This window comes from Cheilinus undulatus, linkage group 17, assembly GCF_018320785.1.
Source record: "Cheilinus undulatus linkage group 17, ASM1832078v1, whole genome shotgun sequence".
Classification (NCBI taxonomy): Eukaryota; Metazoa; Chordata; class Actinopteri; order Labriformes; family Labridae; genus Cheilinus; species Cheilinus undulatus.
The window spans coordinates 5325110-5352683 of record NC_054881.1 but is presented as its reverse complement, the minus strand read 5'-3'; the positions used below and the strand labels follow the sequence as shown (position 1 = coordinate 5352683).

The following is a 27574-nucleotide window of genomic DNA, read 5'->3' as shown; positions in this document are numbered from 1 at the left end:
CCAAAGTAAAAACTTTAAGTTTAAAGATACTGCAATCATCTGGTAAATGTTTTTCAAACTGTATTTATTGCAAAAGAAAAAACACTGGAATATCAGTTTTTCTCCAACATTCTTTGCCGTAATTCCTCCATATTTTCTGGTATTTCAGGATGAAGCGTCGTTTATGAAGGCTGCTATGGACAAGGTGCAGAGCAGTTACCTGCGCTCTCTACAGGAGGTGGGAGATCTGCTCAAGAAGAGAGCAGAGACTATAAAGAACCTCAAGATCTGATCACCATCACCCCCTAAAATAAAGACGACTATACCCCCTTACACACCCCTCATCAGCCCGCCAATGCCCCCGCTCCACCGTCTGTCAGCACACCAGCTAAACCCCCAGACTCCCCCTAGCCCAGACACACCGTCGTTTCTGACCTCCTTCCTCTCCTGCATCACTCAGCGTTTGTGAGCTCTCTGCCTGTTTTTCTTTTTTTTTAAATTTTATTTCTTCAACAATGTCCTCTGGAACATTTGCAACTCTTATAGCACACAAGCTTGTAAGTAAACTCCTGAATTTATACAGCAGATATACGCAAAACGAGGGAAAAAAAGACACGCCTCTTTTTAAAAAAGAAACATAACTAGAGCAGATTAGGCAGAATGAATACGCAGTTTTAGATGAACTAATCTAATAAATTATTGTACATAGTAAAGAGCAACTCCTTCAGCTAAATGAGAATATAAGACACAGTATACCACTATTCTGTTTCTGTTTCTGCTTTGATTTTGTTTTTCTTGTGACTCCGAGGACAATCACACACACACAGACATTCGGACTGTTAACACTAAGGAGGAAAAATCGATCCATGTGCATCTTTTCCAGCTGTTTCTCTCCGTCAAATCAAGCAGGCACAATTTTCATCAAAGTGATGGATGTATGGACGCCTGGCTACCTGCAGACTGAAGTTTCTCCTCATGATTATTTCGTCTTCTCTTCATCCTTTTCTTTTTTTTTGCTTTGTGTCTGTCGTGTGTTGCTTTGGTACTGAATGTGGAGCCACCTCTGTAGTTGCAGTATTATAAAGAGACGTGGTGGGATGAGTTTAAAAAATAACAGGACGTTTTTTTAAAAAAGACACCAGAATTTTCTGCTGATGTTTGTTTTTTTTCTTCTTTTCTTTAAGTTCAATTAGAAGTGGTGCTTGTAAGCATGTCTGTTGTGGAAACGGGTTGTTCCAGCACAAAACCAGATCAAACCAGGCTGATAGATATTAATGTAAAAGACAGTTTGTGATCATGTTGAAGGGGAAATTTTAATTTTTAAAGTTTGGTCCTATTTTTGCATATTTTTCAGCGTAAATGACTAAGGCGTTGTGTCCACAGCTGCTGTTTTTTTGCAGTGGTGCTGATTTTCAGAGCTCAGCTCCCCTTCGGGTGCAACTGTTTTGGCCAATCAAAATCAAGGAGGAGAAGGACTTTACAAACCAAATTTTTCAGCAATAATTATGTGGAAGAAATCAACCTGATTTGTCTTTTTCAAGGTTAAGTTTCCAACTCTGCAAATGCAAGGACAGGATTCATTAACATTGCTTTTCTTGGTGGTATTTCTTAGAATAAAATATTTAAGTGCATGGAGCTGTTCAAATCAATGCTATGAACGCTTCAGAGGAAAACAGAAGTGTTAACCTAGCCACTATGAACGCTGGCAAAAGCACCAACAAAAAGGCAGCTGTGGACACAGACCAAAATGGTTTAAAATGAAGGATTACTTTAGTAGATTGTGTTATCCAGGCTGCAAAAGAGGACGCTCAGATTGCATCGTCGTAGCTGTTGTCGCACTCACTCTGTATGTTTACATGCAACTAGAAAAAGCAGACTTATTGTTTTAACAAAACTAAAACTAGATGCAATCATGTTAACCCATCTAAAATCATACCAAAGAAGAATTTCTTGCAGTCAGACAAACACATGTAGGTAATGCAATTAAAGATAGATCGACTCTTGCATGTACACACCTCAATCAGACCCAGTCTGGATGAGGCGTTCTGCACGTGCCTACAGTTTCCAAGCCCGGATTTCTCCCAGAGATAAAGCAGCATAAATGTTAGGCATAGCAGAAGTAGCATTTGCCATCTGCCTATGGTGGTAAGCATACTGGAGCGTGGACATTACTCCAGTTAAACAAGTCATTGAGCTATCGACAGCTCGACTTTCTATGCATGTAAACGTACTGACTGACTAATGCACAGTTCCCCAGTTTATCCTAAAGGCCAAATTACGTAAGTTACTCCAGATGTTACTGATGCTTTCATTACCATTATTTAAAACCAGAATAAGAAGACAGGGAGGTAGAAGGATTCAGAATTCTTAGACCTTGTATTAAGGTTGCATTAGGGAAAGTTCAGGCATAGGTACAGTGAGCATACTCTGTCACATGTACATCATTTTACTCTTTGTATGAAATTATGTCCAGTTAAATTTGAAGGACACAGAAAGCTGCAGCAAGACTTGTACTTTAAAGAACAGCTTTATTAGATCGATGCATTTCAGCTTGTAGCTTTCATCAAGGTCATCCTGGATGACCCTGGCTGAAGTGTTGCAGGAGCTCTCTTGTGCCCTTCAAGACTTTCTCCATCCTCCATGCACCTTGAAAGTTGCAAGGAAGATGACTACTTCAGTTCAGCAAGATTATGTTTGTCCTAAATTATGGCTAGTGTCCACTGGACTAGTGAGGAAAAAATGTGCTTGCTTGAGTAGTTGGCATCTGCTTTGCTTAAGATGGCTCTGATAAAAGCACATCCACTGAAAGATGGAGCTCAGAGCTCAGCATTTTTTTAAGTGTTTAACAACTTTACAGAAATGATCCAGATGCAACCACCTTATGAGAGCAAAATCCTATTTTGATGCCAGAAACTGCTACTAAATTACTCTCTTCAAAGCCACCAAACCCTGATATCAAAATCTGAAATGATGGCGCACAGATGGCCCAGTGTTAAGTTTGTCGACTAAAAATGTTCTTCGACAGCCTTTATTTCCACGTCAGAAATTAGACTAAAACTTACAAGATGTCATCAAGATGGCTAAAACTAGACTAAAATGTAGTTCAGTTTTTTCAGACATTCAAAACTCGTGATATTTCTCCACTGTGGGTAAATCTGTCAAAAAACAATGCAGCTGTATCTATTCTGCCTCTTAGAAGTCGGAAGCAGGGACCCCAGGTTTTGTAGGATACAAAGAACACACTGCCATGCCAGATTTAGGCTAGAGAATAAGTGCTTGGACTAAAAATAAAGATTAAAATTTGAGGACTTTTTATTGACTAAAGCTAGACTAAAATGTTGAGTTTTCGTCGACTAAAACCAAGGGGGAAAAATGACAAAATATGACTAAAACTAAAAGACCTGTTCAAAAGAAAAAAAGCCCCAATAGTCTGTCTTTAAAAACCAAAATTGTACCTTGCAGTGTATGAGAGTCATCTGTCTACTTTTTCCTGTAACAGCCCGATATTTTTTTCTCGTGTAAAAGAAGTATCGCTTCCAGAATTTCAAACCATCATTGACTCTAGCTAAACCAAACTGCACAGTTCTGCCTGTTTCAGAACCAAAAATGAAAAGTCTGAAGCACCCGAAATTGTGCAATTTCTTGTTTGCAATTCTCCAAAAATGCAAGAAAACTCCAGCACACAGTCTAAATTACACAATGCATCAGCAGCATTTCAGTACAGAACTTTTTTGTGCAACTTAACAGTTCTCTGTCTTTCTTTAGGCAACAGCTTTTTGAAAGTATGACTGAAAACATGCATAGTTTATTAAAGCTTCCCTTCTTTCTGATAATATTGAGATTATACCTTTTTAAAATGCATGGCAGTGAAAAAATACCAAAGAATTTAAGATTCTGACAACCCTAGTTTGATAATAACATGAAGCTTCTGTGCTCTGCTGGTTAAAATGGGGTGTGCAGTATACTTTTCAGTTATTTGGAGCATCTTTTCTGTATCACTGTCAGACAATTTGAATAATCTGAGCCATTTGGTGGAAGGAATTAACGCTTTTAGAGGACGTGCATTAAAAGACTGCATGAAAACCATTGCAACCAACTTTGCAGCTGCTCAGAGGCGATCTACTGGAGCGGTTCCTTAACTTTATTTACTGATTTGTTTGTTTAAAAGGTGTGCAAAAGTAGTGTCCAGCTTTAAAAAATTCCCCTTTAAATATCAAGGTATTCCACAAACATCAGTTTCTTTCTGAAGTCATTCACAGTTTATCATTTTTGTGGCCCTAAAAGGCATTGAATGTCTTTAAAGCAGTGTAAAAATGTGCTTGCATGTAAGAAAGCTGCAACCATTAGTAGCTCAAGCCATCAGCTGGTCAAAAGGAAATTTAAATCCCAAACGTTTACTAGTTTCAGCTTCTTAAATGTGAAGATGTGCTGCTTTTCTTTGATTGTAAACGAGTCTTTTGGTTCGACATATGAAGCAATATGAAGACTTTGAATCTAATATTTGATAATGAAAGTAGACGTATGCAGCCTCAGCTACTTTTTAATAGATATGAAGACAAAACTACAAATGCAAAAATGACCACCTCTTGCCACATGCTAGAATGAATGTTTCAGCGTTAAATACTCCATAGACAGAAACTTTTACATGATTTTGTCTCGTCTGCTCTTGACCTGATTGTACAGTTGTTTTCAGCCTCTCCTGGCACACGAAGCTCCTCCTTTTTTTTGTTTTTAGCAACCTTTGGACCTAACTGTAAATAAAGTTGAGGCAGCGTTTTTGCAGTACAGTGTGAAAGGAAGTTGGTGTGTTTTTAAAGCAGCTGCTGTAGATACGATGACACCTGTCCTGTGTTCGGTTTTGTTTTTATTTCTGCTTTAGATGTCGACCCAGAGCTTATCTCATTAACGACACCAGCTTCTTTATATTGTTAATTTTTGAGAAGTCAGCATAAATAAGCTCATAATCTGAGGTAAAAGCAGACAAATCTGAGCACTGATGGACGCCTGCAGGTTGTGTGCAGTTTCTTTTGCTATTATTATTAATTTGGCAACAAAATGTGAAAATGTGAATAAAAGTGCATCCCCCTCCCTTCCTGTTAGCCTTGTATCCTGTCGCACATCTGCCACTAGTAATAAACGACGCCGTTTCTTCTTCTTTTCTTTTGTTTATGAAGACTCCATTTCCCCATCTGTTTGAATGGACCCTCAGAGAAGACGTTTGTGTTGTTGAGGTTCAGATTAATGGTTGACAATCTGGAGCGTCATCTCACCACCCTCTTTTGTTAGAAAATGGAAAACAGAAACACTGGAATGTCAAAGCTTTTTTAAATAAAAAATAATGTAAATGTGAGAGTTTGGTTGTTAAATGTCTAAAGTTTTTATTGTTTAAACTTTCTGAGCTAAAATGAGCCCTTTGTCTACAAATGTGATAGAAAACAGCGCTACTTTTAAAGGTATTTATACCAAAACAATAGAATAGATCTTAATCTACACTTAGTACCCCATCATGACAAACTGAAAACAGATGTTTTGCAACTTTATTAAAAGAAAAAAAATGACAGAAGTATTTAGACCAGTGATACTCAATGAGTGGCTTTTTTATGTCTTAATTTTAAGTGTTATTCCCCAGAAAACCTTGAAAAAGGGAGACATTTTTGCCCCTTTTTACCATTTTTCGCCACTTCTCACCAATTTAAGCTACTTTTGTCATTAAATACCACATTTTTTCCTACTTTTTGCCCATTTTTGCCACTACTTATTGCCACTTTTCCCCATTTTTTGCCCCTTTTTTTCCAATTTTTGTCTTTTCTCACAATTGTTTTGCCACTTTTTGCCCATTTAAGCTACGTTTTGCCATTGAATATTACTTATTTCCTTTTTTCCCAATTTTTGCCTCTTCTTTTTGCCACTTTTTTTTCCCATTTTTGCCCCTTTTCACCCATTTAAGATACCTATTGCTTTTAAATACCCCCTTTTCCCATTTTTTGCCCATTTTTGAAACTTCTTTTTGCCACTTTTTGCCCAATAAAGCTACCTTCTGCCATTAAATATCACTTTTTTCCTATTTTTTGCCCAATTTTCCTCCTCTTGACTGCTTTTAGCCCAATTTAGACACTTTTCACTCTTTTTGGCCATGTTTTTGCCACTTTTGGACCATTTTTTGCCACCTGTAACTCATTTTTTGTAACCTCTCACGCATTTCTACTACTTTTTGACTCTTTTTCCACATTTTCTCCCCATTTCCATCTTTCATCAATTTTTGCTGCTTTTTGCCCATTTTTGCCACGACTTTTTGCCTATTTTCCCCAATTTATTTGCCACTTTTTTCCAATTTTTGCCTTTTCTCACAATTGTTTTGCCACTTTTCGCCCATTTAAGCTACGTTTTGCCATTGAATGTCTCTCGTTTCCTTTTTCCCCGTTTTTGCCTCTTATTTTTTTTTCACTTTTTCTCTCCATTTTCATCCTTTTTCATCCATTTTTTGCTGCTTTTTTGTTGCTACTTCAAACCGTTTTTTTTGCCACTTTTCACCTCTTAGATTGTGGCTCTTGCAAAGGTATTTTTCAACCATTTGGCTCTTTGGTTGAGCAGGGTTGTGTAACACTGATTTAGACCCTTTACTCAGTACTTAGTTGAAGCAACTTTGGCAGCAATTTTAGCCTAGAATCTTTGCTGGGAGCTTTAGTCATCAAGATCAAGGAAAAAGTATTCAACTTATTTGTTATGAATGAATAAGAATATGGGAGTTCATTAAATAAACTACAGGGAAACAAGGGGCTTTTTCCTCGTGTTGTATTGTAGTTGGAAACCACCAGCGTGCAGTTCCGGGATAACACCTGCAGGTGGCAGCAGTACTACACTTGTTACCCACGCCTTGTTTTTTTTTTTTTAATCCACGAAGAAGCGCTACATGCTAGAAACAGCTGTAAATACACAGGCAAGGTAGCTGGCTAGAGAGTCTGACAGCTACTGGTATTCACTATAACATAAAAAATACAAAAGTATTTTTTATGTTAGTGCTTGGTGGAAAAGGTCAGACTTATTCTATGGTCGATATTTGACGTAACCGGAACAAACGGGGCATTGTACTGCCTTAACGGTTACATTTAGCCGTTAGCTACTTAGCTTGCTAGTCATCCAGCTAGCTCGTTTAGCTAGCTGTCACCGGGTTTGTTTTGTTGTTTCTAAAAGTGTCTGTTTCTCAAATAACTCATGAGTGTGTCTCTGGTTGTTATCCGTCTGGAATTAGCCGACCAGTCTCCTTCTCCACAAGGTTTCGAGTACTCAGCTGGTGAGTTAATGTGTTTTTTAACCACAAAAGTCTCTGTTTTATGATGAGTTAGCCTGGAAGCTAACCAGCTGTGAAAAGTAAAAGCTAACAGAGAGAGAAGACTCCTACACCCACTGCCATAGAGTAACGTGGACACATAAGAAGGCATTATTGCATTATCATACTATATAATGGCGTTAGTACATGGATGTTGGTTGTTAGTTTGGTAAAACTCACAGAAACCCCTCTCTCTGTGTTCCTCCTGTTTTCAGTTGAGGGGATGTCAGAGGAAGAGCTGCAGGAGAAAGCTCTGGGATTAGCCAAACACACTCTGAGTGGAAAGACTGATCTAGAAAGAGCAGCTGTTTTACACCAGCACATTGGCAGCAGAGCGATGGGAGACATGGTTATAGAAACTTTTGAGCCCAGCCCAGGTGAGTACACGTTGATGCTAGAAATAAGCCATCTTTATCCTGTATGCCGTTGTTAAGTTTTAATAAGTAGAAAGAAGAATAGATGCAGGCTGACACTGTTTTGATCCAGAAAGAAACAGATGCATCCAGTAGCAGCTTAGATACAAGATACATTACATCGAACATCTTCCCCATCTAACCACACCCCACACAGATACACTATATGGACGAAAGTATTCAGCTGCCTGATCATTACACCATCAGGGTTGACACAGTATTCAAATAAATGCATGTTAACATGGAGTTTGCCCCACTTTTGCAGCTCTAACAACCTCCGCTTTTCCTGGAAGGCGAAAATGGGGAGAAAAAGTGGCAAAAAAATGAGTTACAGGTGGCAGAAATGGTCCTAAAGTGGCAAAAACGAGGGAAAAGTGACAAAAAAATCAGAATAAAGTGGAAATATGGAAATTAAGTGGAATTTGACTGCAAAAGGCAGCCTAAATTGGTGAGAAGAGGCAAAAATGGGTGATGTGGCAAAAAAATGACTTACAAGCAGCAAAAATGGTCCAAAAGGGGCAAAACCGAGGCAAAAATGAGTGGAAAGTGTCTGAAATGGGTGAAAAGCAGTCAAGAGGAGGCAAAAATTGACAAAAAATAGGAAACAAGTGGCATTTAATTGCAAAAGGCAGCTTAAATGGGTGAAAAATGGCAAAAAAAAAGGGGCAAAACATTGCAAAAAGCAGGACAAAAGTGTCCAAAAAATTGGAAAAATTCAAATTAAGAGATAACAGAGCCTCAAATAGAGAAGTGTGATTCGTCACTCCACAGAACACATTTCCACTGCTCCACAGTTCAGTGTTGGTGTGTTTTACGCCACTCCATCCAACGCTTGTTATTGGACTTGGGGATGTGAGGCTTGCATGCGGCTGCTCGGCCATGGAAAGCCATTACACAAAGCTCCTGCCTTACAGTTTTTGTGTTTACATTAGTGCCAGTGGAAGTCCAGAACTCTTCTGAATCAGCAGAGCATTGGTGATTTTTACGCACCATGTGCACTATTTGCATTGACCCGGCTCTGTGATTTTATGTGGTCTCAATGCCTGTGTTGCTGTTTTTTCTAAACACTTCCACTTTCAAATAATATCACCTACAGTTGACTGTGGAATATGCAGCAGAGATTAACCACCTCCTGGGGCCATGAGGGACCCCACTCTCTGGCACTGTAAACATGAAGGTTATGTGCTAATGTTTTGGGAACTTGTGCTTTAAACACGCCAAGTAATATCTGCATACATGCAACCTTTGTAATTCCCTGCAGATACAGGCGGAGGTGATGACTCGGGTGGCTCCTCAGATCAGAACGGTGACACTCAGATTGCACAGACTGAAGCAGACAGTGTGGAGGTCACCGAGGAGTCAAAGGACAGCAGTGAGAAGACAGGAGCCACTCCAGACTCGCCATCAAAACAGCTACCAGACCAGATCTCCTTCTTCAGTGGGAACCCCTCAGTGGAGATTATCCATGGCATCATGCACCTCTACAAAACCAAGTGAGTCACGGCTGACGTAGGCATTATTTACAGCTTCAGAAGTCAGTGTTTTTCTTAACACTGGTGTGTGTTTGTTGCAGTAAAATGACGTCTCTGAAGGAGGATGTACGACGCAGTGCTATGGTGTGTATCCTCACTGTCCCTGCCACCATGACCAGCCATGACCTCATGAAGCTCATGGCACCGTTTAATGATGTCATGGAGCACATGAAGATCATACGGGATTCCACACCAAACCAGTACATGGTTCTGATTAAGTTTAGTTCACAGGTAAGATGTCAGCACCTTCACTGGTACTGATTTCTATCCATGCAGACTAATGCATGTTTCAAAACAGCAGTGAAATGCCGATTTAAAAAAACATTATTAATCAGCGTTTTAAAAAATTACTTATTATTTGTGATGTTTTCCAGCCGTAGCTTAAGGCATTTTATTGCTGTATTTTCATAAATGTGAGGGTTTGGTTTATTTTTAATCATTTATGTGAAGAATATCAAGAATTTAGGTTGTTTATTGGCTGAAAGAAGCTATAGAAAAGGTAATTATGTGCATAGGAAATTGTGCTTGATATTTTAAAAAGATTTTCATGGTTATTCATGGGGCTTTTATGGTTTTATTTAACAAGACAATTAAAGATAGACAGGAAATATGTGTAGAGAGAGTTGGGAGATGACCTGCTACCAGTGAGATGAGGATTTTAGCCTCTTTTCATGGGTTACTTGGTCCAGCAAAAGAACAAAACCAGAACCCTTTGCTGGACATCTCTTAGATTTTGTAAATGCATTTCTTTTTAAATATGAGCAGACTGGGATTGCAATAGCTTAGTGGTTATATCTGCAATCCCCATGTACAGAAACTGTTGTCCTTAAAGCACTGGACCAAGGTTTAAATCCAACCAGTGGCTTCTATTCTACCTATCATTCCCCATCTCTTTCTCTCTTTTCCCCCAGTTTCCCACATTATTTACTGTGTCTGTCTGTCCTCTAAATAAAGGCAACAGGTTAATCAGGGATAAATAATAGTCAGCTGCATTCATCTTTTTGTACAAACCTTTTGAAAATGTCCCTGATATTTCAGGGTGAGCTGCGTGTGTGAATGCAAACAGCTGATTGTTTTCTTATTTTTAATCATGTCATGGCCAGGGAAGGTTTGCAGTCGCTTGTAGTCACATAGGATTGGGTCACTTACATAAAAGACTGTTACCAACCTTGTATGAATATGTATTAAAACAGACAACAGGAAGGAGGATAAAGTCAAGAAGTGTTAGTCATCTTGATCATAAATGTACACGTGTCTTTAAATTTTGTTACATTCTTTTGCACAGACAAGTGATGTAATAATAATAATAATAAGTAATGTCAGGATAATTTTAAAAATTGATGCAGATATATGCACCCAAATTAAAATCTTACAGACTGCAGTTTGCAGCATAAATTACCACAATTTCTTACATTATGCTTATTGCAAGTTTGCATACAATTTGTCTGTTTTTTGCAAAGAAATTCTGGCTGAATTTGATTTATTTAGCGCTTTTTTAACAATAGGTTAGTTGTTTTGTTCTTTTTTGTGATCAAATCTTTATTAGATTTTAACAAACTTACAATATATTTACAGAAATAATACTCAGTAATAAATACACAGGAAAATAAAAGCATATGAAGAGACAAAAATAACCCCCCAGAAAAACTAAGTAAAACAAAAAAAACACCTGTTCCTGATGTGTACAATGATCGATAAGTAGCAATGTAGAAATGACATGACAACTTATGTCTGCATTCCAGGTTATAGCAAGTATACTACACAGATCAGATCTTCCCAACTCCATTTAAATGAGCTGTAGATAACTCCAGATAGATAACATCCAAAAACGTCAGGACCCATTGCCTGATAATGAGGGAGTGGGATGATTTCCACCTAACAGCAGTCATTTTTTTTTGCAGCTGTCAGTCCAGTTGTTTTGTTCTTGATGTGTATGCAGCTCTCACATCAGTTTCCGCTCTAACCACAATCTTCTGCTAATGCTCTGTAGGGAGACAGACTTCCTAGTCTGTGTGTTAATGGCTTTACTCTCACAGTCTGGTTTCTCTGTTAGTTTGCAGGTAGCAGCTGTAGACTTTGGAGTCTTTGTAATCTGTATGTAGAGCATATTGCAGGACTTAGGTCAATATTTGACTTTAAGTGACTTTGGGCTTTTTTCCCTCTTTGTCTTCTGTACAGGCAGATGCAGACAGTTTCTACACAGCCTGTAATGGTCGTCAGTTCAACTCCATAGAGGAAGCAGTTTGTCAGCTGGTCTACGTGGAGCGAGCGGAGGTCATAAAATCTGAGGAGGTAAATCAAACTTTCTGGGCTGTGTAGATTCAATAGTGTTGTGTTAGCATGCTAATGTGAACTGAATATATTTGAGGTTTTTTGTTTGCTGCTGAATATTAAAACCAAGATTTAAAGATGTCACTTTGGAAACTTTTAAACTGTGTGATGAATTTCTTCTTTAAGGTTTCATGGCTCTTTAAAGCAGAATAATGGATACTATTCCTGAATTAAATCATAGTTGCAGCTCTTTAGTTTGCTGTGCTTTTCTGCAGTTTCTGTCTCTGATGGCCGTTGTAACCCAACACCTCTGCAGCATTTTAGCGCACAGTTTCCTGCCTCTAACCTCTCCTCCTCCCCCCACAGGGAGCCAGTCTGCCGGTGATGGAGCTGACAGAGCTGCCAAAGTGCACCGTGTGCCTGGAGAGGATGGACGAGTCTGTGAACGGCATTCTCACCACTTTGTGTAACCACAGCTTTCACAGCCAGTGTCTGCAGCGCTGGGAGGATGCCTCGTGAGTTATTTAGATGCATAACTCAATAATCAGGTTCTGCAAAAATGCAGGTTTTAGCTTATGTGAAAGCTGTGGCTCCTTCTGTCCAAAATCATTTATAGGTCTTCATGTATTTGGTTGAGGAGCAAGGATTTCTTCATTGTCCCCCTGAGGGCAAATTGCTTCACAGCTAGCAGTACCACACAAAACATTCACAATAAATAGAAATAAAAGGAAATAAAATACAAAATTAGACGGAAGAACGATGGCAGAATAAATATCACAAATCAAAATCTCAGTGAGCTCTTGAAAACGATAATCGCGGTCAGGACTAAAGAGATTTTTAGTCTGTTTTTCCTACATGTCGGAAGCACACTTACATTAGAGAAAAGCTTGTATCTGACCTTTTCTGCAACTCACAGTCATGTGTATTAGTTTAGGCACGTAAGGTGCTAAAAATTCATCAGGGGACCCAAATCCGGGGCTTGAGAGGAGAGGCAGGGCAGTTGGAGTTTGACGTGTGTGTGACGTGTGTGTTTCACTAGTGGTTTTTGGGCCCTTTGGACATCCACAAGACCACCAGGGGCCTGTGGCAGCCCTACTACCTACCTGGAAAGTACCCTAGGTGGTGCTTATTGTCACTTCTACCCCTTACTCTGCCCTAAAGGTGTGGACTTTTTATTTTGTCAACAGATTTTCTCATGCCCCTGGTAATATGCAAGGGCAACAGGCCCACGACTAGGGTTGTATGCATCCTCCCTCCTGCCCAATGGTTTACTCCGGCAGCTTACTCACCAAATCTACCCCTTACCTCAGCCTCTGTTTCGGCCTGAACATGCCTAAAACCTAATTTCTGTCAAACTACTGTGGGTTAACAACACCATAAGATAGGATATGATGGGGCAGAGTGCCATACCGTGCAATGTGATAGTATACGATAACACAATATGAAATGATGCAGTGTGATATGATACAATGGTGTGGGATACCATGCAATATAATATTATGGGGCAGGATGAGACAGGATGCAACATAATGTAATACGATTCCAGGGCCGCCCCTGACCAAAATGAGGCCCTAAGCAGACTTTTCCATTATAGTTGCGCCTCGGCTTGACTCAGCACGGCAGCCCAGCGCAGCAGGAGATTTGCTTTTCCACCACAACCGAGCTACCCGTTTGAGGGCACGTCTAGAGCTGATGGTGCAGTGTTTTGAGCCGTCCTCAATTTCTCTACACTGTGTGATCTGAATGATTTTACATTGTGTTACAGCAAAGATCAAACTGTGGACCGACTGCGGTGCAAGCTGCTCTGTTTACTTTCTCTCCCTCTCTGTCTGTCTCTCCCTCTCTCTCTCTCTATCCACGATCAGTAAACAAACAATAATTCATGCTTACCAAAAGGAGAGGATTTTCCTGCATATAAGTTAAAGAATAGTCTTCTCATGATTGTTTTGTCAGTCTCTAAAGAGCAGAAAACAAACACAATCATATTTTTGGTTTGGGCAGTGAGAACAGCCTGCCTTACTAACGCCAGTTTATAAACTAAAGACAGACTTCCATCATGGGTGTAATGTTTCGAACATCTCTGGCATTTTATTTTTAAAGGTCTAAAATTTATTTGTCTATAAGAAGGGGAAAGGGTCAAACTTCTTTTATTAGCAGGTGCAGAAAAAGGTGTATTCCTGGATCTGCGCCTGGTCCTTCCTGATCTCACTCGTCAGTGTGAGAAGCCGTGCGCAACTATCCAGCAGTAGTATTCACAAAAATCTCAAGTTCTGGTCTTGCGTCATAAATATTTAAGTCATACAGTGAATGCTGACACTGGTGTAACAGAGTTATGGACAGCTGAAGCAGAGGCAGGGTGAAAATTTATCATGGAGTAGTTATCGGTAGCAGAGGGGGTAAATCCCCCCAGCAAATCAGACCCCACGAAGCGCTTTGACGTCAGCGTGGCGCGCTTGGAGGTGGGGCTGGCCTGCTTTGAGCGTGGCCTGGTGTGGCCAAACTGATGATAGAAAAGCAAATCAGCTCGGCTTGGTTTGGCTATATGCAGTCAATAGCCATAGTAGAAAAGCCCCTCAACACTACCCTCCAACCACCATCACCCTAAGATACTCACTGAACATATTATTACAATAATAACTAGAAAAGCACTCGGAGAGCACAGACTTCTGCCATTAGCGCTATCTCCCAATAGTGAAGAGTCCTTTAAAAAATTCCTGGATCCAGACGGTGATCCGGATCACTCCCAAAATCTAATCAGTTCCTTCTTATGCCATTTCTGACATGTCCTGAAAATTTTATCAAAATCGGTCCATAACTTTTTTAGTTATGTTGCTAACAAACTAACTAACTAACAAACCCTGCCGATCACATAACCTCCTTGGCGGAGGTAATAAATACAAAGTCTTTGCAAATTTTAATTTAGCCTGAGATAGCTGCAAATAAAAGATGCCGTTATTGGCTGTAATTAAGTCACTATCAAGGATAACACACCAAAAACTACCACAGACCTGTCTTTCAGCAAAACTAACTTTTTTTTTTTTTTTTTTACTTATTTTTTATTGTATTTTTTCTTTAGCAGTTACATTGTCAGGGCATAGTAAAGTTCACCTCATCCATCAATCCTTCTCATATCAATGTCCTTTTTGTCCAGTGAAAGTGGTGGTGTCCTCTTCTGTCTTCCTGAAATCAGTCCATTTTTCCCACTTTTCCACAAATTGTGTTTCCTGTAATCTTAATTTGTGCGTAAGCTTCTCCATTAAAAATATTTCCTCGACAGTGCACACCCACTGCTCCCCAGTCGGTGGTTCTGCTTTATAACCACAATCTGGTGATTACTTTCTTTCTTGCTGTCAATAGTATTTTAACAAGGTACTCATCTTTTCTGTGTATTATATCATGTGATAAATTTCCCAAATCCAATATCTTAAATGTTTTGGGTATCTGATATCCTATTATTTTTTGCAAACTTTGCCATATTTCATCCCAGTACCCTTTTAATTTTGGGCATGACCAGAATATGTGTGTATGGTCTGCATCAACGTATTCACATGATCTCCAGCACAGTTGTTGTGTAGATACCAATTTATTCCTAATCTTTGGTGTGATAAAGAATCTGACAATATTTTTCCAGTTAAACTCTCTCCAAACTCTGGAGCTAGTGGCCGTGCACTGCAATTTACACATGAGAAACCATTCCTCTTCTGTTATTTGTTCTTTCATCTCTTTTTTCCATTTTTCTTTAATATACAGTGAAGAACAATCCCTGGATGACATCAAACTTTTATATAAAATTTAGATTACTCTTTTTCTTGTCAGAGGCTCTCTGAAATACCCCAACAATTCCATTATTAGTGTCTGCTTTCACCTCCTTCTTAAAATAATCCTTTAGTTGTAGGTAACGATATCGTTCATTTTCATCTAATCCAAATTTGTCCCTTAACTTTTCAAAACTCTGCAGCTCACCCTGTTCCACCATTGTGCATATTGCAGTAATTCCCTTGTTTGCCCATTGCTTAAAACCTTTATCAATTGTCCCTGGTATAAACCTAGAATCAAATGCAAACCAATTAAGCATCCCTATCTCTTTCTCCAATTTACACCTTTCAACTACTGTATTCCATACTTTAACTGTGGTTTTAGTTATTGTGTCCAGCCGGCTACCTAGTTTTTTCAGTAGTCCTTTGTGTGCCATTAAGTTTCGTACCTCCATGTCTGTCGCACCAAGTTCTATATTTTTCCATCCTGCAACAAACTCATCATTGCACCAATATATCAAAGGTCTGATTTGTGCAGCATAAAAATCTTCTTTAGGGCTTGGCAAGGCCAGACCGCCCTTTTCTTTAGGGAGCTGGAGGGTTATGTATTGGATCCTAGGTCTGTTTCCCCCCCATATAAATCTTGATATCCATTTATCCCATTCTATGAACTGTTTTTGTGGAATTATCATTGGCAGAGATTGAAACAGATATATAAGTCTCGTAGAACATTCATCTTAATTATCTCTATCCTTTAACTGACGTCCAAGCAAATAGCTGACCATCTCTCCAAGTCTCTCCTAATTTCTTGGTTTATTTTGGTATAATTTGCATTGTATAGCTTATCTATTCCCTTTGTAATGTTTACATACAATATTTAATTGATGTTGCATTCCATTTGAGCTTATATATGTCTTTAATCTCTTGCAAGCAAAACTAACTTTTATCTGAAAAGAGTCATAAAAATGATTGTTGCTTTTAATGATCACATTTCTTGTTGAAGCTATAAAGATAACAGTTTCAGTTTCCAAATGTCTTATTTTTAAAACATTGGTGGGCTAATTATTTCCATCATAACACTAATCCTGCTTCTCTAGATATCTGTTTTATTAATGTCTTCTCAAAATCAAACTTATATAAACCTGTTGGTCTTGCCCCCCTCACTATGGGGCAGGATATGAAACAATACAGTTCAATTGTTTCTAGCAGATACTTGATTTCTGCTAAGAATTCCTGGTGTTTGAAACTATCCATGACTCCCTCCACCTCAGCTCAATCCCCTGTTCTACAAAATAAAAACAGTAAAAATTGCCCCAAAGAATGATACTCTTCCCACCATGTTTCACAGAGTGTTGAGTATTTATTAACGCTTTTAGTTTGACAGTTGGTAGTTATGGCAGTGGATGTTTCATATAAGGATGGTCCAGTAAGATGGGCAGACACTGAGGAAGGAAATCAAGTTCAATGTGAATATATTTGTGATTAGGAATTGTTGAATAAACACTCGGTTAACCTTAATTTTTCTCAGTATTAAAGTTAAGTTAACTACTTAACTACAGGACTGAACTACGACCATGCAAACCAGGAACCTTCTCACTAGCGTCAGAGTCACATGCTCCCTCACCTGATTCCTACTCTGGTTATTTCTGCAGGCTTTTTGTTGCTTTTTTGTTTTTGTCCTCCTCTTTACATGTATTCTTCTGCTCCACAAAAGCCCCCTACACATGACCACAGACTAACATGTGCTCTGTTTCCAGGTGTCCCGTGTGTCGGTACTGTCAAACCCCAGAACCAGTGGAGGAGAACAAGTGCTTTGAGTGTGGCGTACAGGAGGTAACCGAAACTACATCTTTGTTTCTACTCGACTGACTTTTAATTCATTTCTGTTTTTAGCTAAATACTTTGTCTTTATGTTGTAGAACCTGTGGATTTGTTTGATCTGTGGTCACATTGGCTGTGGTCGCTACGTCAGCCGGCATGCTTACAAGCACTTTGAGGAAACACAGCACACGTATGCCATGCAGCTCACCAACCACAGAGTCTGGGACTACGCAGGAGGTACTGAATCTGTGTGGGAAGAATGAATCATGGAGTTTAGTGATTACTTGCTAAGAAAGTTGCTTTACTCAAATTTCACCACTAGAGTGCAGAAGAGAACCAAAACAAACAAAGAGGCGGCCCATCATGTGAGGCAGAAGTTTGAATTAACCTCAAAGGGTGCCATTTTTTTAATCAAAGTGTGCTTTATTTGAAAAAATGAGACCTGCATGATATACAGGAGTTCTGTAATCACTTTCCAAGCATCTTTAAACACAGGTGGTTGTCCTGCTGCTTGAACAAACTCACACTCTTAAGAGGCAAATAAAGAGATACTGTGGCTATTTCAAATGGTAGTAGCACTGATTGGTAATCTCTGTTTTTCATAGATAACTATGTTCACCGGCTTGTTGCCAGTAAGACTGACGGGAAAATGGTGCAGTATGAATGTGAGGGAGACACCTGCCATGCTGAGAAAATCGACGCCCTTCAGCTGGAGGTAAAAAGGCTTCCTTTTGTTGCTTTTTCTGCCAAACTGACACAGAAGTGACTGAATGAATCTGCTGTTTCTGCAGTACTCGTACCTGCTGACGAGCCAGCTGGAGTCTCAGAGGATTTACTGGGAGAATAAAATCGTTCATCTGGAGAAGGAGACGGCAGAGGAGGTACGACCCCTGCAAACAATACAAGCCACAAGTCTATAATTAGTCTTCTTTTGTTCACTTGCTGATTGTTGGTTTGGTTTTGCTTTCAGATAAACAACATGAAGTCTAAATTTAAGGAGACTTTGGAGCGCTGTGATAACCTGGAGAGACGCTTTGGAGATATAAATAAAGAGAAACAGGGGTTAGAGAAAAAGTAAGTAGTAGGTGACACATCAGTCCTTTTTATATTTCACACCTGAACTGTAGACCTTCATGCCAGCATAATAAACTATGTGGAGAAGCTGCTGCAGCAGGTCAGAATCTGATCCTGTTTTGTCCCTGCAGCTACTGCTTTTTGAAGGGTTACTGCTTATTTCTGTATCTGTCATATTTTCTTTAGTATTCATAAGTACCCTTTTCTTACTGGATCCCACAAGATTTTTCTCTGGAGATTTTTTCAGTTGAGAATTCCTTGAAAAAACAGGATGCAGCCTCCCAGTATTTCATCCTAAAGACTGCAGTCTAGTGCAGTTCTCTTTGTTATAAAGCATACGTTTTCTGAGTTGAAATAGAGCAATTTGATGCAGACTGAATTATTAAACATGCTAGCTGTAAACTTTTATTTCTCAGATAAGTGATGACTCATTAAAACGGGGAAAGCTTGGATTATTAGAGTGTTTATCAGGTGTGTCATATCCATGCTGTTCACATCATTAGCTTTAATTAGTTTCATCTCTGCCTCCCAAGTCCTGACATGTCAAACATCCTGCCGGTAAATGTTTTTTATTAGAGAAAAAACCTAGATTTATTACCGCCTAAAGAACTCCATGGAGGAATCACAAACGATAATGATTTAAGGACATCTGGTTTTAGATGATAAATCTTTCTCCCTGTGTGTCCAGGTGCACTCAGCTGAGCAGCCGGGTGGTGAAGTTGAGTCAGGAGCTGAAAGAGGAGCAGGAGATGAATCGATGTCTGAGAGCCAATCAGGCTCAGCTTCAGACGCAGCTCGCAGACGAGGAGCGCAAAGGAAAAGAGACTGGTGAGTTGAGTTGTTCTGATTAAGGGCCTTTTAGATTTGGAAGTAATCGATCAATATTTATTTGTTTCTGGGCAATCGTTAGAACTTTATAATTTTTCAGTTTTATGTGTTAGCCTGATGCTACAGTAGGAAAAAATATTCTCATCGTCTCCGCTCAGTACTCCATTGTGACAAAGAAAAAACAGAATTTAAGAAATGTTTGCAAATTTATGAAACTAAAAAAATTGAAATATCACGTTGATATAAGTATTCAGGCTCTTTAAACAGCTACTTGACTGAAACATTCATGACCAGTCAGAAAATGAGCAGACTAATCAGCACCATTTTTTGAGCAAAAGGTCATAACTATGGACAGGGTTTAGTTAAAGCAACTGATAGCCTGTAAACAAAGTCAGCTATTTAAATTTACTAAGTCTCTGTCCCTCCCAAACACAGACTCTGGGGTGTCGCCCAGATTGATGTGAAATATATGGAAATATATGGATATGTGGGCCAGTATGTCTGACATGTAAGGTTCTGTTTTTCCACCACGCTTAAAAAAATCAGCACCGTATTTAAAAGTTTGAGGTCAGACTAAAAGTTCCAAATCAACTGCTATGTTTCTGTTTTACTTTTGTTTAGGATTTCAGACAGGAGTCTATTAAAGGCTTCTTTCTTACTTCAGATAAAAACAGGGCACGTGCTTGCAGCGAAACAGCTATTTTTGTTCTGGCCTGCAGCTACAGCGAACTTCCTCTTTTTTAGCCTGTTATATTTGCAAATCATAAACAAATCGCCACTGCATTGTGGGCTGTAAATATAAAGGCTTGTGCAAGAGATGGATGGAAGAGTCTCTTTGATTTCACATCTTTCTCAGACTGTCTGTAAAACTATTTGTGGAAAAAAGGGTTAAAAAGGTGAATATTTTCGATCCTTTCTCTAACCATTTATGATACAAGGCTGCGTAAAAACACTGTCTAAAAGCAAAGTCAACCTCTAAAATCCAGAGGGTTTTCTGAAAAACTACAATGTATTTTCAGTGTTTACTATGGATGTTCATTTTCCTTTTTTACAATTTCCCATAAAGTGCATTGAATCAAATAGTTCATAAAAAAAACAGTCAGAGTCGCTGAGTTAGTCACGCTGTACAGAGTATATTAGGCTCACATCACATCTGCTAACATTAGCAGCTAGCCTCGCCAGCCCCTTTCCCTCTTTGCAGACTAATATCAGGCTTTGATATGTGGCCTCTTTTCACTTTGTCTAGAAGTTATACATGAGTTCAACCCTTGACAGCCTACATACCACTTTATTTCCTTTTATTAATTAAAAAACTGTTACACTGGGCTGTTCCTACTACACGCTAACTGCTAAGCTATTCATATTCACATCTGCTGAAGTGCTGGGAGAGAGCTCAGACAAGATCGAGCGGCCTCTAGTGGCGGGAGGTTCTTAACAGTTTAAAAGAGCATTATAGACCAGGTTCAAGCCCATGTTTATAAAAAAAAATATAGGTAACTAGTTTAACCAACTTGTAGATCTTGCCCTGGCAAATTTGCAGAAAGAGACATGAAACAAAAAGCACTGGAAGTTTAAAGCCTTAGCTATAATTGCAAATATTTGTCTTTCCTTAAAGTTTGTTAAAATTTTTCTGAAAGCATCAGTCAGTCAAATCAAAGTTACCAACATCCTCTACAACCATGTCCTTCATTGCTGAGTCTTACCTAGTAGGTCCAGATTCGCATGATAACTGGTTTTTCTATACACTGATGCTTGTACATAGTTTTTTCCTAAACACTGCACTTTGTAAATAGCTTTATTTCTTATTTCTAATATTCTGCACTTTACTTGACCATTGCAATTTCTTATTTATTCTTATCCCTATTTCTATTCTATTCTCCTTCCATTAATATTTGTATTGTATTTGTATTTGTACTTTCAAATTTCAAGAGCAAGTGTAAGTCTGTAACAACCGAATTTCCTCCCGCTGGGGATTAATAAAGTACTCTGATTCTGATTCTGATTCTGATAATCAGGGTCCTTCACCATTATTCCTTTCATCATCCAAAATACTGTTGTTCTCAGCCTCTAGCTGTGTCTCAAAGTCCACAAATGTGATCACACATTTGGAACAGGCAAGCGAGTGTGCATGATTATGTCATAGGAAGGGTCATGCCCATGTACATGGCGGCGGCAAAAATCTAAATGATATTCCGCTATTTATTTATTTATTAAGAGAAGGAAAAGAATGCAATAGATTGTGGGTAATTCCTGTGTAAAGAGGATACACATGTGTGTCCTTGGAAATTCTCTGTTTGAAGGACTCAGTCCTTGGAAAAAATTTGAGGATCCTCGAGATTGGAACAGTCCTCCAACGGAAGTTGATGACTTTATCCTTCAAGAGCGGCCATTTGAGCATCCTTCCCTTTGCTCTCTTTGCTTTATTGCCAGCCATTTTTTTGTCAATATTTTTATTTGTCAAACCTTTTATGCAACAATTTTGCCAAATAGAGGCTAAAACCAAAATAGTTTCCTCCTTTAAGCCTTCCATCGTGTGTTTTAACGACACACCAGTTGCTTTTACTCAGAAATATTTCCTACATACCATAGAACAAACTCTTCTCCATTTAGAATGGGTAGCACTTTTGTGGAGCAGTATCTTACTCTAAATAGATTGATGTTCCTCTTTATATAAAGCTACATTTTCCTCTTAATAGATAATTCTGCTGCCTTTCCAGTTGTGATGAGCATATGACATCCTCATCCCTATGAGGATTACAAGACATGAGACCATCGTCTTTATGCAAAAATAAGTGATAATATGCACAAAAATGTACACTATTTTACCCTGAAGACACAAAATCTTTTTTTTAATCTATTAGTACTTTTATTTCTTTGTGAAAACATGTTCGGTATCAGTTTTCAGTAAAATTCTACTGTTGATTTCGATCCTCAGCCGTTGTCATGGAAATCTACAAGCTGTTGTTGCTAAATGTTTTAATTGTGAGACAGCAAGACATCATTACCTGCTTCTGGATTAGTGTCCCAAATCATTTTTATGTTTTGCAGGAGTCAGGAGTAGGGAATGGGTGAGTGGTTTAGGACACATCCCATGAGTGATGGAGCTGAATTAAACTTAAATGGGTGTGGTTAAAGTTTTACTTAAGTAAATTTCATCTGTGTTTTTACTCCAGCTCTGGTAATAAATACACTCAACAAAAGAGTACATTTTTATATTTTTGAGTGTTTTTTAGTATATTTTTTTTAACTCTGTAAAAATTACTCCCCAGATTTTCCTGTGTAGTGTCTTAAAAACTCATTCAAAGATCATTCATAATGTGCTGAAATTGAAAAGCACCCCAGGGTCTTATCTGGTCTGAAAGGCATGCAAAAGTTGCATCCAGCTTAAATATGTTAAATCCTCACAGTTGATCAGGGTTAGCTTCTTCCAAAGAAGAAGAATTCTCAGTGACAACAATCAAACACTGTGAAGAATGTTTGGAGTGAGAAACCAAGGACATATTTATAGGAGTGAGCCCACACGTCGAGACTTGAAGCATTAGAGAGTTAACTCACAATGAGATCATCATGTGAGCTGCACACACTCTGACCTTTATGCCTTCATCGCCTGAGGGAAACCTTAAACTCCAAGATAGAGTTTCAGTGGAAATTTTGGGTTTAAAGTTGACATACCAGTATTTTTCCTCCAGTGTTTAGCTTACAGGATGAGGATTGTTCAAACAAATATTTCTGCTGTATGAGTTTGCTGTAAAAGTAGAGGAAACACAGTCTTTGGGCCTCATTCACCAAACCTTCCGAGAGAGAAATTTGTTCTTAGAACTTGCTAACGCAGCGACATTCATCCAAGTTTTCTCTGTTCTTTGTTAAGAACAAAATCGTGGAGCACTAAAGAGTGCTCTTACACACAATTGAGTGCTCAGAGTAAAATGAGTAATTTTGTACTGATTTTTTCTATCCTTTCCCTTTTTTAATGGCCTTCTTATTTTGTTAACTTGTTAAGAAAAGTTCTACATAGATAAAGTTGATTATAGTTGTTATTTATTTAGAATGAATACACTTTATAACGTCCCTATATGGTGTGGTGTTTTCATGCAGGCGACCGTAAAGACTCGACGATAGCAGAGCTCCAGGAGCAGCTGAGAGACGTCATGTTTTATCTGGAGGCGCAGCAGCAGATCGAACATCTTCCTCCGGAGGCTCGCAGCGAAATCCAGGAGGGACAGATCAACATGGAAGCGAGTCCAGCAGACGGCTTGGCAGGAGCCGGCCCCTCCTCCGTCAGGGGCAGGAGAGGCCGGGGCAGGAAGAGGAAGTAGGCGGAGGGTTGATAAATCCACTGGAACATGCTAGAAACATGCTGCCTCTCAGTTTGGACTTTTACAGCTGGTAACGCGTCTGCATCATCAAAGGCACTGAGGAAGGAGGAAGACTGAATGTAGAAACTCCTGGAAGAAGAAAGTGATTATATTTACCTGCACAACTTCACACCTTACCTTAATGTAGCTCCACAAGAAACAAATAGAGACATGGTTGGATTTTTCAGCCATTAAAGACACCACAAACTGTCCAGTTATTCATCTTTAAATCCTTCTGCTGTTTCTAAACCTTAAAGAATTTCTACTTTGGTCATAATTGTATTTATTTGAACACAATTATGTCCATTTACAGTTAAAATAGCTCATCTGTTCAGTCTGATATGTTTGTATTTCTTAAGTTTAAAACATCTTACTATTTTGCCTTTACATGTAAAAGCTCAGCAAATGAAGCTTGTACATGAATGTTTTTATTTAAAGGAAAATTATGACCAAGCGTTCTCATTTTTTTATCTTTTACTCCTGTCTTTTCATCACTTAGATGGTTTTCAAAGCCTACGCCCTAAAACTGCTCACGATGGTAAACAGAGAAGAAGAAGAAGAGGCCTTAACCTGCCGTGTTGTTGTTTCTCTGATATTTGAGAGTGGAGGGAGAGGAGCCAAAGAAACCCAGGAACGAGAAGTCTGTAGGGAGGAGCAGGAAGCTTGTTTGCCCTTTAACTTTTAGGTCAGTGATCATAAATCAAGTATACTTTGATCACAGTTAATACCACTGCATGTGCCAGGGTGTACCACTAAACAGACGTGATGAATTGGTTAAAAATATACCCAAACATTTACACAGAGGAGGAAAATAAACACAGCATTTGGATTGCAAATCAAGGCGGGGCGAAAGTTTATTTATAGCCATGTTAAAAGATAATTTTCAGCTATGACAGGCTGGCGGATCAAGTCTTTCCTGAAAACCTGAAGTCACTGACAGAATAATTCAAACAGTCTCTTTGTTTGTTGTTTGAATCAAAGTGTTTTCTTTGTCCTTCAGTTTCCACTTCTTAAAGTTTACAACTAGGTCAGGGTGTCAGCACTTCAATTTTGATTTCCTTTTTGAAGAGATTTAAGGGTGCACTCACGCTAGGGTCGGTCCATGTCGTACTGAAGGGTCCTTATTCCCCAGTGCACTCGCATTGCTCTAAGTCTAACCAGACAAGCCAGCACATCATAATATGACACTCACAGTTTACAAGACGCTTTGTTTCACAGAGTCAGCACAGTGGAGAAATACACAAACCTTTGTTTTAGTGGGCCCTAATTACCTAGTAATAGGTTGTATTACTAGGTAATTACAGTTTTCTGGAAACTCATCAGATGAATCAGTTTCATTTAATCCCTAGCTACACTTTAGAAATACACAATCAACATTATCTTTAATATAGAACATTTAAAGCAGCAGATCAGTTTTACAAAGCTCAGTTTATTTTGCTGCTTTTCTTACATAAAAATTTAAGCGCCAGACTTTAATTCAAGTATTTTTACAGTTTGTCTTTGCCACTTTCTCTCAGCAAAGTCATCTTTAAATGCTTAAATCAACCACAACCCAGCTGTAGAGGTCATGAACTCCAGATCCAGGTCATTTTCTCTGACATTTACATGTTTATGGTGTATGCTTAAACTCGTGCACAGGATTCAACATTTTGAAAACATGGAGTGACCTTTAAAAGGTCGAAACTTCCCAAGACAAATGCAAGTCTCAAAGAGCTGCTCTTACCTCTGCTTTTTAAATTTACTTTTAGTTTATGAGATCCACAGCGTATTTTAACTCCTTAAAGTCCATAATTTAACAGTTTTGTGAGTTTTTTAAACTTCTGCGTTGGTGATCGCCATGAACTCGAGGCCGTCAGTGTCCATTTGTTCGGGCTGTTCTTGTGAACTTGGAGAGATTTCCTTCAAACCTTGCACACATGTTTACTCTGACCCAGGGAGGAACTCTCTAGGTTTTAAAGGTCTTGGGTAAAACTCTCCTAAAATCCTGAAAAATCTCCAAAATCAAAGATTAAGCATTAGCTGATTAGCTGTTTACAGTCAGAATTTATTTACTTTGTTTCTCCAACACAAGATCAGTAAATAATGCCATTTTCACCTCCATTAAAAAAGTTGTTTAATGATTTTATGCTGTCCATTTATTAATGGGACATCAGGTCTAAATGCTGTTTGGAACAGAGCAGAGGTAGCAGTTTCCATCTTTTCCCATTCTTTATGTTAAGTAAAGTTAAAATCTAACCACGTTAGTCATGTGTAATATATTTGAAAGAGCAGAGGGAGACAGAAAGAGAGATGAATTATCAATTAAGTACAATACTTTCATAAGAATGAGGTGTTAATTCGGGTGTTTCAACATGAAACTACCATGTCAGATTACACCATGAGAACCTGCATCAACACTTCATGAACTGTGCTAAAATGACCAAACATGTAGTCATGTGTCGCGCCAAAGTTCAGCTTTTTAATAATCAGAATCCTTCTGTGAATGCCTGTCTGACTTTTTGCCCCTGCTGCTGTCATGTGTGACTAATTCTTCCTTCATACTAAGACATTAACAGTTTACTCACTGCTGCTTTTAGAGTAAACTGTGTACAGAGGCTGCACAGACGGAAGCTCAGAGCTAAGAGCGAGTTATAAAAATACCAAGAGCTTCCTTTTCACACAAGTGATCTAACACAATCAGCTACCAGGCTGATGTTGAAGATTTTATAAATGCGACATTCTCATGGTACCAAATACAAAGATGTCCGTTTGGATAGTTAACAGATTTATATTTAGTTTTACATGCAAAGAGTTTAAATTGGCAAATATTTTACTAAATAAAACTGCCACTTTTAGAGTGACACTAGAAGTCTTTTGATTTAAAATGATAATGCAATGCAGCGTAGAGCGTTTGACATTGTGGCAGCCCTTCCTTTTATTTTGCTGCTGCTGTAGATGACTTAATGTACTGCAGCATTTGTATATATCATAGCTTTATTATCTTTAGGGCCTTGACACTTGGCATATGCATCAGGCCTGGCTCGCTAGTGCTCCCTAAACAGATGTAAAAATTTAGAAGTTGATGTGCAAAAATTGGTGACTTTTCATCAAAGGGTGTGGCTCCAGTGAGGCAAAACGCTGAAATCTGCCGAGGCATGTCACAAGACGCTGACCTTGCACATTTTGGCAAATCAAAAGTTGTTGAAAAGGCTTGGCTAAGGTGTTTTGTTGTTTGCCATGAAACAGGAAGTTGGTTTTCAGGTACCTAACATACTTGGACAGCCATGAAACTTGGCAGAAACATGCCCAGTAAAAACAAAAATGGTATAGACTTTGATGGGCTAATTGGCTAAATGGTGCCCCCTGCAGTTTTGTTTTATATTGCTGCACACTCAACCAAGGATAGTTTGTTTTCAGATTTTGGTAACCTTGCAAAATAGATGGAAACGCCTGTTTCTGTGTTTCTCACTGGTGAATCCATCTTGCGACGCTCCCATCTGAACCATTTGAGCCCGGTTAGAAAATGACAGGACCAATCAGCGACGAAGGGCAGCGGAGTCGTGACGCAAGCAAGCAGCAACAAGAGGCTGGTGCAGTTATGGCGGAAGAGATTAGCGTGGATGCTGCTAAAGCGCCAGTTTTATCAGAACTTGATGACATTTCTTCGTTAAAAGAAGAACAAAGAACAGCAGTGAGTTGTTCTTCTTTTTAAAAACAACAAAAGTCGTGTACTGACATGTCTACAGTCGCCATGGTTCACATTATGCAGCTATCTATGGAGTTTACTTGTTCGTAGCGACGCACCTTGGCTTTGGGCTACGACCTCACATGTTTTGTTGATCTGATTGGCCTGTAAAGATGTGACAGAGTGTTCATCCAATCGACCTCCGAGTTTTTTTTTTCTTTTTTTCAATGGCTCTGCCCTTTCCCAAACGCTGTATATGGAAGGTTTTCCAGATGGATGTGTCATCTGCTGTGTCAGGTTAATATTCTGGGGCTTTTCATGCTATTATTCAGAGAGGAGAAGTGGATAGAGTCAGAAACAGGGGTGAAAGATTGTGGAAGAGACATGCAGCAAAGGAGCCACAAGCCAGACTTGAACCAGGGTCTTATCGTACGTGGGGCACAACCTAACCGCTTGGCCATCTGCGCCTCCAACCAAGGATTTTGAAATTTGGTTGGCATGTGTATCAGGCCGAGGCCTGCAAGAAAGCCTAGTGGACCCATATCGCCAAATCCA

General features: G+C 39.0%; 2 protein-coding genes across 3 annotated transcripts in view; both read left to right on the top strand.

Moving 5' to 3' along the window:
- naa25 (N-alpha-acetyltransferase 25, NatB auxiliary subunit) overlaps positions 1-5329 on the top strand; it is a 35262-nt gene extending 29933 nt beyond the window's left edge. The window contains exon 24 of the mRNA XM_041810411.1: positions 149-5329. Within this exon, the coding sequence (XP_041666345.1) occupies positions 149-271 (123 nt within the window). The 3' untranslated portion in view covers positions 272-5329. The remainder of the gene's footprint in view (positions 1-148) is intronic.
- A 1559-nt stretch (positions 5330-6888) lies between these two features.
- LOC121524871 (BRCA1 associated protein) lies at positions 6889-26856 on the top strand. 2 transcript variants are annotated; one of them, XR_005993175.1, is made up of 14 exons: positions 6889-7270; positions 7522-7683; positions 8981-9212; positions 9293-9482; positions 11430-11543; positions 11889-12037; positions 17035-17110; positions 17197-17335; positions 17704-17813; positions 17890-17979; positions 18069-18172; positions 18861-19000; positions 23096-23458; positions 23855-26856. XR_005993175.1 is itself a non-coding variant. In XM_041810412.1 (13 exons), the coding sequence occupies exons 1-13, from the start codon at positions 7192-7194 to the stop codon at positions 23314-23316; spliced, it is 1806 nt and encodes a 601-aa protein (XP_041666346.1). In that variant the 5' UTR covers positions 6889-7191; the 3' UTR covers positions 23317-23825. The 2 variants fall into 2 exon arrangements, 1 of the variants encoding a protein (XP_041666346.1); XM_041810412.1 differs by lacking the exon at positions 23855-26856 and having other exon boundaries at positions 23096-23825.
- The last annotated feature ends 718 nt before the right edge of the window (positions 26857-27574 follow it).

Coding starts and splice junctions, on each gene's coding strand:
- LOC121524871 (XM_041810412.1), top strand. CDS start 7,192: ATGAGTGTGTCTCTGGTTGTTATCCGTCTGGAATTAGCCGACCAGTCT. Junction 7,684..8,980: donor AACTTTTGAGCCCAGCCCAG/GTGAGTACACGT, acceptor AATTCCCTGCAG/ATACAGGCGGAGGTGATGAC. Junction 18,173..18,860: donor AAACAGGGGTTAGAGAAAAA/GTAAGTAGTAGG, acceptor CTGTGTGTCCAG/GTGCACTCAGCTGAGCAGCC.